The sequence below is a fragment of the Populus euphratica genome, unplaced genomic scaffold (genome assembly GCF_000495115.2).
Source record: "Populus euphratica unplaced genomic scaffold, PopEup_1.0 scaffold1392.1, whole genome shotgun sequence".
Taxonomy (NCBI): Eukaryota; Viridiplantae; Streptophyta; class Magnoliopsida; order Malpighiales; family Salicaceae; genus Populus; species Populus euphratica.
Window position 1 is genome coordinate 20,867 of NW_011501249.1, and position 18,299 is coordinate 39,165.

General features: G+C 34.4%; 2 protein-coding genes across 10 annotated transcripts; one reads left to right on the forward strand and one right to left on the reverse strand.

Moving 5' to 3' along the window:
• The first annotated feature begins 305 nt into the window (after positions 1-305).
• LOC105117540 (OTU domain-containing protein DDB_G0284757-like) lies at positions 306-4,836 on the forward strand. 9 transcript variants are annotated; one of them, XM_011015235.1, is made up of 12 exons: positions 313-567; positions 838-1,175; positions 1,267-1,427; positions 1,709-1,782; positions 1,996-2,050; positions 2,410-2,484; positions 2,605-2,678; positions 2,766-2,832; positions 3,099-3,183; positions 3,954-4,010; positions 4,285-4,354; positions 4,563-4,836. In XM_011015235.1, the coding sequence occupies exons 2-11, from the start codon at positions 860-862 to the stop codon at positions 4,341-4,343; spliced, it is 1,023 nt and encodes a 340-aa protein (XP_011013537.1). In that variant the 5' UTR covers positions 313-567; positions 838-859; the 3' UTR covers positions 4,344-4,354; positions 4,563-4,836. The 9 variants fall into 9 exon arrangements, 4 of the variants coding, with proteins under 4 accessions (XP_011013535.1, XP_011013537.1, XP_011013534.1 ...); XR_840773.1 differs by having other exon boundaries at positions 315-567; positions 4,285-4,422; XR_840772.1 differs by having other exon boundaries at positions 315-567; positions 4,285-4,411.
• An 888-nt stretch (positions 4,837-5,724) lies between these two features.
• On the reverse strand, positions 5,725-6,327 carry LOC105117541 (transcription factor PCF1-like). Its single transcript, XM_011015237.1, has one exon. The coding sequence runs from the start codon at positions 6,325-6,327 to the stop codon at positions 5,725-5,727; it is 603 nt and encodes a 200-aa protein (XP_011013539.1).
• Positions 6,328-18,299: the final 11,972 nt, after the last annotated feature.

The following is an 18,299-nucleotide window of genomic DNA, read 5'->3' on the forward strand; positions in this document are numbered from 1 at the left end:
AAGAACCATTCAAAAAATCAATCTACAAGACAAATAATTCTTCATACACTTTTCCAGTTTTCACTTGTGTGATTCATCATTGATTATTTTTTTTTTCTTTTCTTATGTTTATGTATATATAATTGTCATATGTCTCTACACAGACGAAATCTATCTTTTGTACATCGGAATAAGAGGGATTTATAATAATTTTATTAAAAAGTGAATCTGAACCGTACAATATATGCACTGTGATCCCTCCCCTACTGATCAAATGGTAAAGAAAATGCCCGTTGAAGAGTAAAAGAAGAGACTTCCACTGGAAGGAAATCCAGACCATTGATCTACACCATACAGTACTTGATTCGAGAAAAAGGTTCGACATTGAACAGTCGCGGAAAACAGTATATAATTAATAATAAACACACAAAAATGCGCTTCTTTCCTATTTATTTATTTACTTTATGTTGTTCAAATCAAATGTTTGATACTCCTCTCTCACCTTCGCTTGTTCTCTGGCTGTCTCCTCTATTGCACTTCACATAAACTTGTCTGTCTCCGTGTGTGTCTTTCTCTTCTCTTAATCAGGTTCGTACTTTAATGTTTGATGATTTGCTGTTTTGATTCGATTTGCTATTTGATGATTTGCTGTTTTGATTCGATTTAATGTTTGATGATTTGCTGTGATTTCCTTTTTTTTTTTTAAAAAAAGATAATCATGTTATTATGTTCGAATCTTATTGTCTGCTGAAATAGAAAAAAACAAAAAGTTAATTAAAAGATTTGTGTTTTAAATGATTTGAGTTATTTGCAAAGAGGGATGGTATAAATTTGAATTCAGGTTTCGTTTTTGAGCAGGGGAGATTGGTTTGGTAGAGAGATGGTTATTTACGAGCAAGATTCGGATGTTATTCAATGGGGTCTTCGTCTTCTTGATGGGGACCCACCCTATTATTCTGGGTACTATGGTGATGCCATCATACAGAGTGATGATGGATATCATGGACATTATGTGCGGGATCATTATGATATTTCGGATTGCAGCCATGTAGAGAGCGATGAGATGATTGCGCGCACCTTGCAAGAAGAGTTTTCGCAGCTTGCCGTTACTGAAGCTAATGAATATTCACATGGTGGAGAAGAGCATTTGCACACTTCCGTTGATGAGCATCCTTGGCAAAGGAACTACTGTTCAGGTTTATGATTAAGCTGATCCTTTTGCTTCTTTTCATTTTTGCGGCTCCAAATTTCTTATGTTGGTTGCACATGCTGTTGTTCTATGTGCAGACAATGAATGTAGTCATGAAGAATCAGATGATGCAGTACCCTCTAGTTCATGCTCAAGTCCTGCTAATGGAGAAGAGTATTCCTACTCACCAGAATCTAATGATGATTATGAGCTGGATGATGAAGTAGGCAAGAGGTTGAATCAGTTGATCCCAATCCGTGTAAGTTCAGCTGCTTTAGATCATCACGGTCTTTTATTTCTGTTGGTTGGGGAGAGTGAGAGGCTTCAGTCATGTTTTATGTTTTTCAGGAATTGGGGATATTATTCCAAATGAAATTTAATTTTAACTTTATTTAATTAATTTTACTTGTCTTAGGGTTGTAGTACTACCAAATAACATATAAAAGAAGTAATTTTTTTCCACTGAATATAAAATATCTCCTTTCTTGTGGAATTTGAATCCCTATTATCACCTGCCAAAATTTCCTTCCTTCTGCACAGCATGTTCCTAGAATTAATGGAGAAATACCGTCAATTGATGAAGCAACCTCGGATCATGAAAGGCTTCTGAACAGGTACTGTGCACAGATATTATTGCTGCATATAAAGAAATTTCTATTTCCCCCCTTTTAGTCATATTTGGAGTTAGTTAAGTTAATGCTTTCTGTTATGATTATTACTGTAACATGGCTATCATTTTTCCTTTTCAAACTCTCTTTCTTTTTCTTTCCCTTTCAAAACCTTGGAATATACTGTATGCTATTAAATTATTGTTCTCACTAAACCAGACTGCAGTTATTTGGCTTTGATGAACTTAAGGTTCAAGGAGATGGAAACTGTCAGGTTAGTTTTTCCCCTTCTGTTTCTTTTTTAGTATCTTCACCATGAGTTTCTCTATGACATGTTTTCTTGAATAGATTATTATTAGGGTTTTCTTGAAGATGGCCCCTAAAGGTACACATCAATACCAATAAATGTGAGGTCTTCACTTCCATAATTGGGTAAAGTGCTATACGTAATTTGTAGCTGCTAATTATGGATATCAAAACCTTCCATGCATTGATATTTACAAATGCCCTTAGGCATATTGAAAAAACCCTTACTAGTATTGTTGCTGTGTTGATCCTGCTTGACAAAGTGCTTATTGACAAATAAATGATGACGTGCTAATATCTACCTTTTAAAACTTTCTCATTCTCCAGTTCCGTGCTTTATCCGATCAAATATATAATACACCTGATCGCCACAAAACTGTAAGACGAAAGGTTGTGTATCAGGTTTGTTGTATTCTCTACCATATTATTAGTGGTTGCAATTGAGTTTATTGAGTTGTAATGTAAATATCTACAGTTCATTGATCTTGATATATTTTTGCTACATTGATCTGTAATCACCAGCTTAAATCTCACCCAGAGATATATGAGGGATATGTTCCCATGGAGTACGGTGAATATTTGAGGAAAATGTCAAAGTAATAACAGAACTCTTAGCTTTTTCTGTTTCATAAACTTTAAAGAATCTTGTGTGGTTATTCTAATATGCAAATACCCCCTTTGAGTTTGGATGATGATTCCAGGAGTGGTGAGTGGGGTGATCATGTGACATTGCAAGCAGCCGCGGATTCGGTATGGATATGACTATGGGTCTTTCTTTCTTTCTTTCCTTGTCTCTCTCTCTCTCTCTCTGGTTTTTTACTTTTTTCATTTGGGTGGGGGGGTTTGCGTTCTCATTATAGTTTACTTGAATCTGGTGAAACCCTACCCCCCCTATTCCTCAGTTTCACCATAGCAATGTTCTTTCTTAGAGCTTTATGCTGAGTTTTATTTTGTAAGACAAATGTCAAGTCTCTGCAATTTTTCCATGGCTTATACCCTTGGGTATTTTATTGTAGTATGGTGTGAAAATACTTGTTATGACTTCTTTCAAGGACACATGTTACATAGAGATTCTTCCTGTCAGCCAAAAGCCAAAAGGAGGTAAATTGGGTTTGTTTCTGTTGTCCTGAAAAATTTAAGTTGCTTTTCCTTTATCTTAACCGTCACCCTTTTTAGGATCTTGTTTCCATGATCATATTTTTTTCAAGTTTCTATAATATATTGTTGATAATCAGTTATGGTAATAAATATTGATTGTTTGATTGCAAGCTTGATATTCTTACCACTGCCTGATAAAATGTAAAAAAAAAAAAAAGAGTTGTTTTTTGTTTTGTTGAACCTTCAGTATCTGTCGATTTTCCTCCATGCTTTTCATAACCTTCAACGATTAGTGAATTGCTTTTCCCGTGTACTACTATAAGGAGAGATTATTGTTAGGTGCTTCAAAAGCACTACTCTCCCACTCACTTGAAAGTAGGACCTACATTGATGACCTCTCATGGGTCCCACCTTTATTGTTCTCACTAATCCAGACTGCAGTTATTTGCTCTGGGGGTAGCTAATAATTCTTCATGCAGAAGAATAGAAGTGCAAACTCTTATCCGATTGCTAGTAATCGCTCCCCCTCTCTCTCTCTCTCTTGTTATATGCAGAAGCACCAAAGTAGAAACACTGAAATTGATCATAATGCGTGCTGTGATAAGTAATCTGCATACAATGTAATTGATATTAAATGATTGATGGCAACTGATATGGCATCTTCCCATTCTGCAATTCTGACTGTTCCCCTTCTTTTTCAAACAATAATTGTATCGCATTGATGTTAGTTTTAAGGTTGTGTTTTGATGAAGGATTTCTGGTTCCTTCTGCAGTCATTTTCTTGAGCTTTTGGGCTGAGGTACATTACAACTCCATCTATTTTCAAGGAGGTAATTATTGTTTCTTTGTTATGCTCATCTTTTGCCGGGCAAAGGGTATGAGTTAAAAATTAAGAAATGGGATGCTTTTGGCCATATTTGATGATAAACAGAACTGAGCTTCTTGTGACAGATAGTTGAACCGAATTTTTGGCAAGCCTAACTTCGGGTTTTTATCATTTTCTCCTTCACTGACGAACAATAATTATGGTTTTATGTGCAAAGTCTAATTTGGAACTTTGCATAACATCACAGCGAGAATAATTCATCTCCTTATGCGATACAGATACATCTAGTGAATTCAGAAAGAAGAAGAGGTGGTGGAGTTTCGGGAATAAGCACTAGATAAATTGCTGGTAATCTTGAGGACGCTCCATAGTCTGTCTCATAGACATGCACATGCAGCCTCCTCGGTGTGGAACTTGTATTGTCTTTTTCTATAATTCTTAAGCGAAACTTGTTTGGATCGTTATTCTACAAGTGTATTTTATTGTTCTTGAAAAACTTTTTTTCCTCTAAATTTTGCATGCTCTAAAATTGCATGCCAAATCTCTCAAATAACAGGGAAAATCAAAGAAGTACACCTTTTATTCTTTTGATGCATGGAGACAGCAAGATGGATATTTCGGTGGAGCTATAGATAAGTTGTTTGGTTGGGGCGGTTCACGTGTATCGATAGTGTGATTCTACTTTTCCTGAGAAGGCTTCATGGTTCGTGACAGTCAAAATTCTAAAGTTAGTGTAAGAAATGCTCTGATACAGTGAAATAAGACGTTATTATTGATTTGATTACGTTTTGTTCGCTTTATAAATATATGATTGTAGATGATTAAGACTCAAGCGTGGCTTGTGAAATCTTACGTCATAGAATTGTGGTATATTTATCTAATCCAGCTCTGCCCGTTACCAGGTGAAATGGATCTAGTTAGTGGCCCACAAGGATGGGGATGGTGAATCTTGCATTTTTATGGGCGATAGGGTTTGAATATGTTTTCACAAGTTCTCTCTGTCAGGGAATTCCCATCAAATCATCTTGAATTTAGGAGAATGGACTCCTAGTGCTCTTGCACTTATATATATTTTTTAATCAATCTCATCATGCCCACATCAACGAATTTGCAAATCACTACGAAGAGCCTCGCTCCAGCTAATCCCGTGGATTCACTTGGTTTTTAAAGCTCCAAATCCAGGGATTATTAGCAAAGAACATTTCTATTTTCTACACCTTCGCATATCAAAATCATAATGGAGAAGGAAACTTGAAGCAGGGTTGGTAAGGAAACTTAACGCAGGGTTGGTAAGGAAACTTAACGCAGGGTTGGTAGCGAACCTTTACCAGGTGAAAAACCTCAGAAAGAATCTTGAAGTGTTGAGAATGTGGTAAGAAAAGAGAGAACAGTCTACATTACAACCAACAAGGAAACAATGGTCCACTCCAGTCTACAAATCTAGACCAGTCAACACACTTGTTATTGGATTCTAACAAGTACTGAAAGTACTACAAATAATTTACAGCTGCTTCTTCCTTTCCAGTTCCAAGTTCTAACCCCACAGGAGAAACAGGAAAAAGAAGGCTGGCTTGTGTTTTAATTAATTAAACACAAAAACAATAGGCCTCCCCACCCTAAAACCATAAGCCTTACTTAACGTTAGTAGTGGTACATAACCCTATCCATTGCTACTAGTGTGTGTTTTGATGCTAATTAGCCGTGACTTTGCACCCATTCTACATCTTATGCTCCCCAGTTAACTCCTGCTGACGACCCTCCTCCGCATCCACTGCCACAGTCGCCGCCATCGGCTGCAGCAACAAAGCAGTAAACGGCATGTGCCTGTAATCCAAGTCAAGCCGGCTGCTGGGTGCCGTCAACAGAGAGAACATCTCGGGCCCTATACAGTTGACGGGGTGGACCTTGCAGGAAGCAGAAGGAGAAGGAGAAGAGGAGGAAATCGGGGTGGACCCGACGGTGGTGGAGATGGGGATGGAGGGGATAGGGCCGGTTCCGGTGGAAGCGATGATGGATGCCTCGGCGTGGCGAAGGAGCCCCTCGATGGTCTCGCCATCGGAGCGGTGGCCGAGCTCCCGGGGGAGCTGGAAGACACGGGCCGCTGTTAAAGCGGGGATCCGGACCCGCCTGCCACGGCCATGGACTTTGGTGTGGCGGTCTTTGGATTGAGAGGTAGTTGATTTGCGAAGGTGGGTCAGCTTAGATTGGGACCCACCAGTTGTGGGTGAGGGGACCACAGAGTTGTTGCTGTTAGGGCTTGGCTGTTGGTGTTGGGTGTTTGAGGTGGAGGAGAAGTTGTAGAGAACCGTTTCAGAAGCCATGAGGGTAGGGGTGAATAATGGGTTTTTGTGGAGTGATTTGAGGAGAGATTGAAGCTAGGGTTTGTGCAAGCGAAAGAAGATGGGAAACAAATTAACAAACAAAGGCGACTCTGAATATGTCTGTGGTTTGATATGACCCTCCAAAGGAGAAGGGAATTTGTTATCTGTGGGGTCATAGTTAGCGGAGCCCACAGACAAGTCACACCTTGTCTGGGATGGGGACCACTTAGACATGTCTTAGATGTATGGGATAAGCACATAGCAATTCTCAAAATCTCGCGTGAGAGAGACATGAAGAAAGAAATATATTCAAATGAATGAAAGCACCCGTAATGAAAGCACCCGTTGTTATGCTATTGGATTAAGATTTTTCAAAATATAGAAAACATTTATCTAGATTATGAATTTTTTTATACTATCATTTTAAGCAAGTATAAGAACAACTTAAAATGATGGGTAAAAACGGTTTAATTTAAAAAAACGGATTAATTTAAAAAAATTATAATATGATATTTTTTATTTAAAAAATATATTAAAAACAATATATTAAATTAATTTAAACTTCATAGTTTAATAAATCAAATTCATAACTAAGATAATTGGCTTTACTGAATTTAATAACTTTGAAATATTTTTTTATTTAATTATACAATTATAAAAATAATTTTTTGTAAAATTGAGTATCAATTAAATATTAGATGTTTATTTAACATCACAATAACTTTATAAAAAAATAAATTGAAATAAATTATAAAGATTAATTTAGAATTAATCAAATATTAAAAAAATAAAATTTAAAAAAATTCAACAAAGATTCAACTAAAAAAACAATTTGGACACATGTATATTTTTAAGAAAATTCATGTGGGCTTGCATGTTAATATTTTATAAACAATTTTAGTAAAGATAAACCTTTTTTTTTATTACCAATTATTCTTTGAATCATTTTATCTTTTTATTACTATTTAAGATTAGAATAATAATTATCACAGGTTGTAGAATCTTAAAAAAACATTTCACGAGATTGATGTTAATGCGAACCTCGTGATTATGTGATTAGTATTTAAAAGTATATTTTTATCAAGGTTTTATATCATCATTTTGCACTTGAAGTATTAATAACTCCTTAACTAAATGATATTTTATAATAACATATCTAATAATATAAGGTAAATGTTCATCTTAAATGCAGGCCTATAACATAAATAAAAGGATTGATGAATAAGTTTAAGTATTGAAATTGAAAAGATACAAAGATGGCCAAAATTAGAAAATAGATGCTGATGCAGTCCAAATTAAAACATTGTTCGGTAATTGGGTTATATCTGGAGTTATAAATCTCGGATTTAGGTATACTTTATATGGATGGAAAGGTAAGACATAGGCCTATAACCTTCATAAAAAGACCGTTTTCAAGTCCAAATTGTAGCAACAACGAAGAAGTCTGAATCTGTCCTGCGACCCAAACATTATTCAATGTTTATCCCATATCTTGAGTTCTAAAAGTTCAAATAACCTTAAATTTTTTTCCTGAAAAACAAAAAAAAATTCCTAGAACTTTCATGTGGAGGTCTAGTTCAAATTATGATGTTATCAATGATGATTTATTCAGATAAGAAAAAATAGGGATTGTCACCAAGTCAAGAGTTGGCTACCCACTCATCAATTAGTCATCAAATCAATAGTTCCAGATTTTGGCCTATAAAAGGAGACATTTAGGCATCTTGGTTTCCAAATCAAGATCATTTTCTTGTTTTCTCTCTTTGTATTTTTATAATGCTTAAGTTTTGCTTTCATTAATATCTTGTTTATGCTTTCATTTCCTTTTCTTTACTTAGTTAACTTTTATCTTATTTATATTCTTATTTTATTTATTTATGTTTCTCTCTTTTATAGCACAAGTGTCAGTTATACCATATAGTTGGCCTATGAAAGTGCCAAGTATTTATTGTATCAAGTGTTATACAACATAAATTTAGATTAAGCATTTAACAAGCAAAGTATTAAGAGCGAACAAGATAACAAATATAAAACATGTTAGTATCAAATATTAAAGTCCATGATGAGTTTACACTATACTTATTTTTACACCATTAGTGTAATCTTTTCAGCTTGACATAATAAACTTAGCTAAACATAATGAAAGAGAGAAACATAAATAAACAAGATAAGAACATAAATAAAATAAAAACATAGATAAGATAAAAGTTAATTAAGTAAAGGAAAAGAAATGAAAGGCATAAACAAGATATTAATGAAAACAAAACTTAAGCGGTACAAAAATACAAAGAGAGAAAACAAGTTCATGATTTTAATATGGAAACCAAGATGCCTAAATGCATGACAAATACCTCCTTTTATAGGCTAAAATTATAAACTATTGATTTGATGACTAATTGATGAGTGAGTGACCATATCTTAACTTGATTACAATCCTTATCTTCTTGTCTGAATAAAACATCATTGATAACATTAGAATTTGAACTAGACCTCTATATAAAAGTTCTAGAAAATTATCTGAGCTTTCTAGGAAAAAAAATTAAGGTCATTTGGACTTCTACAACTTAAGATATGGGTTGAACACTGAACAATGTCTGGGCTACAGGACAGATTCAGACTTATTTGTTATTGCTACAATTTGGATTTGAAAATGACCTTTTTAAATCTTGGACTCCTATGAAAGTTGTCGGCCTATGTCTTAACTTGATTACAATTACAGAATTAAATTCGAGATCTACAGCTTCAGATATGACCTAATTATAGAACAGTGTTCCATTTCGAACTGCACCATCATCTCTTTTCTAAGTTTGGCTATTTTTTTGTCCTTTCAATTTCAATACTTAAACTCATCAATCAATTCTTTCATTTATGTGATAAGTATGCATTTAAGATGAACATTTACCATAAATTAAAGGTATCTCATTGATATGACTAAAAGATTGATGTCTTCTCCTAAGTACAGGAGTGTCGAAGTAATAAATAATTTGGCAGGACTGGGGTTGAACCACAAAAAGGTTAATTGTATAAATTATAAACAATAATAACAATAACAATAACAATGACAATAATAGTAATAGTAACAGTAATAGTAATAGTACTAGTACTAATAATAACAACAACAACAACAACAACAACAACAATAATGATAGAAGAAAAAGAAGTTGAAGAGAACTTTGAGATGAAAGATCAATGTAAAGATTAAACAATGATAACAACAAATGTCAACGTTAGAGGATCCATTAATGTTATTTTAAATAAGTATAATATAAACTCTTATTACTCAAATGGAAAACACACACAAAGGAGATTCCAATCAAATTATAAATTGTTAACATGATTACATTAGTTATCTTATTCGAATAATGTTAATACTTGTAAATATTATCAGACATTCATAGTTATAACTTATATTAACAACAAATCGAGTTCCTTTCATAGCACAACTGTTAGTTATACCATACAGTTTGTGCTATGAAAGTGCTAAGCATTTGTTATACCAAGTGTTATACAACAGAAATCTAGGTTAGTCATTTAACATGCAAAGTATTAAATAGTGAACAAGATAAGAAAAATAAAGCATGTTAGTATCAACCATTAAAGTCCATGTTAAGTTCGCACTATACTTATTCTTACACCATTAATGTAATCTTTTCACCTTGACATAATAAATTTAGCTAAACATAATAAAAGAGAGAAACATAAATAAATAAGATAAGAATATAAATAAGATGAAAGTTAACTAAGTAAATGAAATGCATAAACAAGATATTAATGAAAGCAAAACTTAAGCATTATAAAAATACAAAGAGAGAGCAAGAGCACGATCTTGATCTAGAAACCAAGATGCCTAAATATATGGCAAATGTCTCTTTTTATAGGCTAAAATTGGGAACTATTGAGTGGCTAACAATTGACTTGGTGACAATCCTTAGCTTCTATTGTCTGAATAAAACATCATTGATAACGTCAGAATTAGAACCACTTGTACACATGAAAGTTCTAGGAAATTGTCTCAATTTTTCAGGAAAAAAAATAAGGTCATTTAGACTTCTAGAACTCAAGATATGGGCTGAACACTAAACAATATTTGAGCTGCAGGACAGATTGAGACTTCTTTTTTGTTGCTACAATTTAGACTTGAAAATGGTCTTTTTAAATCTTGGAGTCCATGAAAGTTGTAAGCTTTTATCTTACCTTTCCATTTATATAAAATGGATATAAATCTGAGATCTACAACTCTAGATATGACCTAATTACCGAACAGTATTCTAGTTTGGACTGCATTAGCATTTCTTTTCTAAGTTTGACCCTCTCTTTGTCCTTTCAATTTCAGTACTTAAACTCATCAATCAATCCTTTCATTTATGTGATAGGTCTGCATTTAAGATGAACATTTACCATAAATTAAAGGTATCTTATATTATTAGATATATTATTATAAAATATGTTTTAGTTAAGGAGTTATTGATACTTCAAATGCAAAATGATGATATAAAACCTTGATAAAAATGTACTTTTAAGTACTAATCACACCCTCTAACTAGTTTATTACTAGTCCATAGTAATCAAAGTGTTAAACTACAAAACAATTTGTGAATTCCACAAAACAAGACATTCATCATTCAACTTCTATTAATCTATCCAGATAAACAAACTCTCATTAATTTTATATATCTGCTCAATACCTCTTAAACATGATATTAATAAACCTTTTTTTTTGTACTCAATATATCAACATATAGTTATGAGGCTTTTCTTGGAAGAAAACAAATTTTTTGTTCTAATGTTTAAGGTTAACTTTCTTAGGTTGACATTATTATTATTTTTTTCTTTTTCTTATTTTTTTTAATATATATACATATAACTTAAAACATGATGCATCTTTAACCCATGTAACAAGCTTTCGACTAATAACTCCCAGACCAGTTAGTCTAACGTACAGGTAGTTGTAATTGTGGCTCACATCTTCTTTTGGTTTTACATGCAAGAACAGCTTAAACCCTCTCTATGGGTCGGGGATAAACTTCCCATCCAATTTTCTTAAAACCTGGCAAGCAAAATCTTTTTTAGTCAAATTCCCAAGACTATATTGAGTATGTTCTTTATGGAAATGAGGTCATAAATCATAAAATGCACAACGCACATCTCCATCAGGATATGTCTCAAAAGTCAATAAAAGATTATCTAAAGATTCCTTATGTTTTGAAATAAATCCTAACTTTTGATAATTTTCACAAGCTTTGCAGAATGCATGTGAGTCCTTGAATATAGTGGGCCAATAAAATCTATTTTGAAAGATTTTTGTAGTTGTTTTTTACGAGAAATAACTCTCACATGCTTCAGAATAAAATTTTTCATTAACACTACTTACTTCATTATCGGGAATGAATCTTTGAAATATTTGATCAGGACAATATTTGAATAAGTAAGGGTCATCTCAATAAAAGTTTTGCATGTTGCTCAAAAACTTTCTTTTGTCTTAAGTACTCCAATGAGCTGGCAAATCTTCTGAAGCAAGAAAATTGATATTTTTATCATACCAAGGCATTAGACTAAGAGAGAGTAAGGATTTGTTAGAAAACTAATCATCGATTGGTGATGTTGGATGTCGAATTTGTTGTTACTCTTAACGAAAGATCTGCATCAACATTTTCGGTGCCTTTTTCATCCGTGATTTCTTTTTGAGAATAAATCATTTGCAAATCTTTTTTTTTTGGTAAGTTGACATATGTATTAAAAGAAAACGACACAAAGATTATAAAGGGCATACCCCATATTTACAATGAGAACAAAAACATAAAACAACAGATGGCTAAAGGCTAGCCACCGAACAAAAAACTCAGACCTAACTAGATTCGTTAGGGAAATGACATGACTAAAAGATTGATATTTTCTCCCAAGTGCAGGAGTGTCGAAGTAATAAATAACCCGGCAAGACCGGGGTCGAACCACAGGGAGGTTATTTGTACAAATTATAAATAACAATAATACAACAACAATAACAACAACAACAACAACAACAACAACAACAACAACAACAATAATAATAATAATAATAATAATAATAATACTAGTAGTAGTAGTAGTAGTAATAATAATAATAATAATAAAGAAAGAGAAGAAGAAGAAGATGATGAGAACTTGGAGATGGAAAATTAATGTAAGGATTAAACAATAATAATAACAAATGTTAAGGTTAGAGGTTCCACTAATGGTATATCAAACAAGTATAGTATAAACTCTTATTATTAAATTGGAAACCACACACAAAGGAGGTTCCAATCAGATTATATATTGTTAACATGATTACATTAGTCATCTGATTCAATTAATGCTAATACTTGTAAATCTCGTCAAGCATTCATGATTATAACTGATGTTAACAACAAATCAAGTGCCTTTCATAGCTCAGGATTCGGTTATACCATACATTATGGGCTATGAAAGTGCCAAGCATGTGTTGTACCAAGTGTTATACAACATAAAGCAAGATGAGTCATTTAACAAGCAAAGTCTTAAAGAGTGAACAAGATAACAAATATAAAACATGTTAGTATCAAACATTAAAGTCCATATTAAGTTTACATTATACTTATTCTTACACCATTAGTGTAACCTTTTCACCTTGACATAACAAACTTAACTAGACATAATGAAAGAAAGCAAAATAGATAAACAAAATAAGAACATAAAAGTTAACTAAGTAAAGGATAGGAAATGAAAGGCATAAACTGAATATTAATGAAAGCAAAGCATAAACATTACAAAAAATACAAAGAGAGAAAGGAAGAGCATGATCTTGATCTGGAAACCAAGATGCCTAAATGCATGGCAAATGCCTCCTTTTATAGGCCAACATTGGGAACTATTGATTTGATGACTAATTGATAAGTGGGTGGCCAACTTTTGACTTGGTGACAATCCTTATCTTCTCTTGTCTGTCCAAAACGTCATTGATAACGTCAAAATTGGAGCGAGTTACAAACATGAAAGTTGTAGGCAATTGTCTCAGCTTTCTTGTGTAAACAATTCAGCTCATTTGGACTTCTAGAACTCCAGATATGGCCAAAATACCGAACAGTGCTCGGGCTGGAAGACAGATTCGGGCTTCTTTGTTGTTGCTACAATTTGGACTTGATAATGGCCTTTTTAGATCTTGGGCTCCATATGAAAGTTGTAGGCCTATGTCTTACCTTTCCATCCTGCCATATGAAAGTTGTAGACCTATGTCTTACCTTTCCATCCATATAAATTGGACCTAAATCTGAGATATATAGCTCTAGATATGACCCAATTACCTAACAGTGTTCCGGTTTGGATTGCACCGACATCTCTTTTCTAAGTTTGGCCAGCTCTTTATCCTTGCAATTTAAGTGCTTCAAGTCATCAATCAATCTTTTCATTTATGGGATAGGCCTGCATTAAAAATAGACATTTACCATAAGTTATAGGTATCTTATATTATTAAATATATTATTATAAAACATCTTTTAGTTAAGGAGTTATTGATACTTCAAGTGCAAAATGATGATATAAAACCATGATAAAAATGCACTTTTAAGTACTAATCAGGAAACCAATACAACCAGCTAAATATCAAATGAAGAATCTATGTTATTGACCCTCCAAGCTCTTTGGATCCTTTTGTTTTCATCTATTGGTAGAACTTTCCTCATCAAATTAAGCTTATCACGGATGATACATTCAATTTGATCAAAGACCAAATTCTGAGTTCTAGAGATTCTTGCAAAGATCCTTGCATTCCGTTCTTGCCAGATATGATACACTGTAGTTGAAAAACTGAGTTTACGAGAAAAATTGATGAAACTTTTGCCATGCCAAGTGATAGTGGCCCATCGAATCCATTCATCCTATCCTTTTGTCATTCTTGGAATGTTGCATCTATCACAAACATCCCACCAGATCGCTTTAGTATAGGAGCATTCAAAGAACAAATGGTTGTGATCTTCGTTGTTGCGGAGACAAAGTGAGCATCTATTGGGACCATCTATGCCAAATCGATGAAGTCTATCTTGAGTTGTGAGTTTCTGTTGGACAGCCACCCATAGAAGAAATGAATGTCTTGGAACAACATTCTTGAACCACACAATGTCATGCCATTCAACCATCGAATGATGAAATCTTAGTTGCTCCCAAGCTACTTTGACCGAGAATCTGTGATTTGGTGAATCCAGCCAAACAATCTCATCCTTTTGCCCTATCATAGGATTAGAATTGGAAGGAATAGCTTCTACAATGGGGTGCCACCAATAGCTTGAGTGGTAGGAATTTTCCATTCTGAGTTATGAATCAGCACATTCACCTTCGCGTTCTTTTCCATACCTGAATCATAGATGAATTTTTCCTCGTAAGAATCTACGAGTGGGCTGTGAGGATGCCAATTGTCAAATCATAGAGAGGTTGTCATGCCATCTTCTATGATGTACTTCTTCTTCGGCCATGCTAAGGATCTGAGCTTTAGAATCTTTCCCCATGCCCAAGAGCAATTCTCTAGTGTCTTGATTGTCCAGAAATTCCTACGCAATAGATTAGATCTAATCCAAGTAGACCACATTGAGCCATCTGAATCATTGCACAGAGTCCAAATGTGTTTCAACAAAGCAATCTTGTTCCACTCTGTTATCCTTTTTATTCCTAGCCCCCTCTCATTTTTTGGAAAACATACCTGATCCCAAGCCACTTTAGCCCCAGTAGTTCTCATATCTGAACTTGACCAAAGAAAGGATCTCATAATTTGCTCCACATCTTTTATTACTTACTCAGGTAAGAGGAAGAGAGATGTCCAATAGACCTAGATGGAAAATAAAACTGAATTAATCAGTTGTACTTGTCCTGTATACAAGAGTGTTCTACAAGTCCAATATCGAACTTTAGAGGTGATTCGATCCACAAGGCCTTTATAATAAACAACCTTTAGTCTGGACGGGATAAAAGGCATGATTGTGCATCAAAAGTGTCATTAAGTCTCTTATTTTACATATGTATTTATTGTTTTTATTTGGTTGTTTTTATAATAATTGATGTGTTTTTTAGTAATGAAGTTTGTTTTAATGTTTCGATAGGTTTTTGGAGCTTAAATGAATTAATTCAGAAAATTCAACGTCGGAATTCAGAACAAAGAATTGAAAAGACATTTAGTTGAAGATTGAAGCAAATCTTGGTTCAAATAAGTGCTCCAAATTTGTCCTGAAAATCAATTCTATTCCAATTCTAGAAAAGAATATCATATGATTTATTTCAAGCCCAAACTTGCCTTATGTTGTCTGCAAACTTCAACCATTAAACACTTAAGGTTTCAATGTCAATCTTAGCCCAAGCTTTGACTAAACTCCTTGCGTCCTAGGTCTATAGGTACATGGAGAGAAATGCAAGCTGAATTTTTGAAAAAATACTTCCCCACTCATAGGACAGCAGCTTTACAACGTCAAATGATGAATTTTTCTTGTAGTCCAAATGAGTCATTTCACCAAGCTTGGGAAAGGTTCAAAGACTTGTAAAATGCATGCCCTCATCATGGTTTTGAGATGTGGAGGTTAGTGAGTTTCTTTTATGACTCTCTTACCGCAGATTTTAAAAAGCTAGTGTCAACCATGTGTAATGATGAGTTTTATGACAAAGAACCAAGTGAGACCTTTGATTTTTTTGATCAATTGGCTGAAAACACAAAGCAATGGGAGACTTCTCTCCCAGTTCATGTTGAGTCTAGAAACACCATTTCTCATTCAAGTGGGAAGTTTCAATTGAAAGAGACTGATGACCTCAATGCTAGATTAGCCTCATTGGCTAGGAAAGTAGAGTCTCTTGAGATTAAAAAAGTGCATGTCATAAGTGAACAACAAGAGGAAAGTTGTGTTATTTGTGAGAGCAAAGGGCATAGGACAACTGAGTGTCCTACCATTCCAGGCTTCAAGGAAGTGCTATATGACCAAACTTCTGATTCAAGTAATGTAAGAAAGCCATTTCCAAACCAAGTAGGCAATCCCTACTCTGAGACCTATAATCCTGGATGGAGGAACCACCCAAATTTTGGATGGAGAAATGAGGGCTCTTCAGTACCTCAAACATTTCAACCTCCACCCCAACCATTTCATGCTCCCACACATAACACATACCAACCACCTCATAAGAGATCCTTAGAGGATACTCTTCAACAATTCATGCAAACGCAAGGAGGAATCAACAACCAAGTTTACAAATTCCAAGACCAGACCAATAGGACCTTAGATGACATTCGAAGTCAACTAACTAAGTTGATTCAATCACTAAGCATTCAAGAGAAGGGAAAAATCCCAGCTCAACCAATGCCCAATCTTAGAGGTCAGGTACACATGAGTGAATCCTCACCTAGTGAACCTTCAAACCATGAACAAGTCCAAGCCATCACTACCCTTAGAAGTGGAAAGATTGTTGACAAAGGTGTAGGTTTTAGGATTCCTAAAGGTATTGTAGAGGAGAAATCTAGGGAAAGTGAAGAGGGAATCAAAACACAAGTGACAAATGAGAGTTTAAGTGACAAAGAAGGTGAGATAAATGAGAAAAGGAGATGATTCAAGAAAAATTGGAGTCAAAATGAGTGATTTAGAATTTTTTCCTAGAGCACCATTTCCACAAAGGTTAGGGAAACCTAAACAAGATCTTATGAACTCAGAAATCTATGAATTGTTCAAACAAGTGAAAGTCAATATTCCACTCCTTGATGTAATTAAACAAGTTCCATCTTATGCAAAGTTTCTTAAGGATTTATGCATAGTCAAAAGGAGATTGAATGTGAAAGAAAGAGCTTTTCTGACTAAACATGCTAGTGCCATCATCCAGTTTAAGACCCCTCCCAAATACAAAGATCCTGGTTGTCCTACCATTTCATGCATTATTGGAAGTCATAAGATAGATCAAGCTTTGTTGGATTTAGGAGCAAGTGTGAATTTAATACCCTACACTGTTTACGAACAATTAGGTTTAGGAGAAATCAAGCCTACTTGAATCACCCTTCAATTAGCTGATAGGTCAATCAAGATTCCCAGGGGTATCGTTGAGGATGTGTTGGTCCAGGTAGATAAATTCTACTTTCCTGTTGATTTTGTAGTGTTAGACACCGCACCAATTCAAGGTTCTAATGCCCTCATCCCAGTCATCTTAGGGAGACCTTTCCTAGCTACATCCAATGCCTTAATTAACTGTAGGAATGGGGTGATGAAATTGTCTTTTGGGAATATGATTGTGGAGATGAACATATTCAATGTCTCCAAACAAATCAGGGAACATGAGGACATTAGAGAGGTAGATTTCATCCAAACAGTTTGTTAAGAACACTTTGAGAGAGTGTGGATCAAGGATCCATTGGAGAGAACTTTAATTCATGATGAAAGATTTTGTTCTTTGGAATGTGTTGATGAGGAGGTAAGAGAACTCGAGACTTATCTAGATCCAATGCCTATTATGTCAATAGGTCAATGGACCCCATCATTTGAGCCTTTGATTTCACCCCAAGTGAAAGTTGAGGAATCTCTTGTCCAGCCTGATAAACTAGAAAGGAAGCCTTTACTGAGTGATCTTAAGTATGCATTTCTAGGGGAAGATGAATCATATCCTATTGTGATCTCATCAAAACTTAGCATAGAGCAAGAACACAAACTTTTGAGAGTGGTGAGAAAACACAAGAAATCAATTGGGTGGAAAATTACTGACTTGAAAGGAATTAGCCCTCTTTTATGTACACATAGAATCTATCTTGAAGAAGAGGCTAAATCTATGAGGCAAATGCAAAGACGATTGAACCCAAACATGAAGGAAGTAGTGAGAGGTGAAGTGCTTAAGATACTTGATGCAGGTATCATTTACCTTATTGCAAACTCAAAATGGGTTAGTCCAACCCAAGTTGTCCCAAAAAATTCTGGAGTCACGGTAGTGAAGAATGAAAATAATGAGCTAGTACCAACTAGAATCCAAACTGG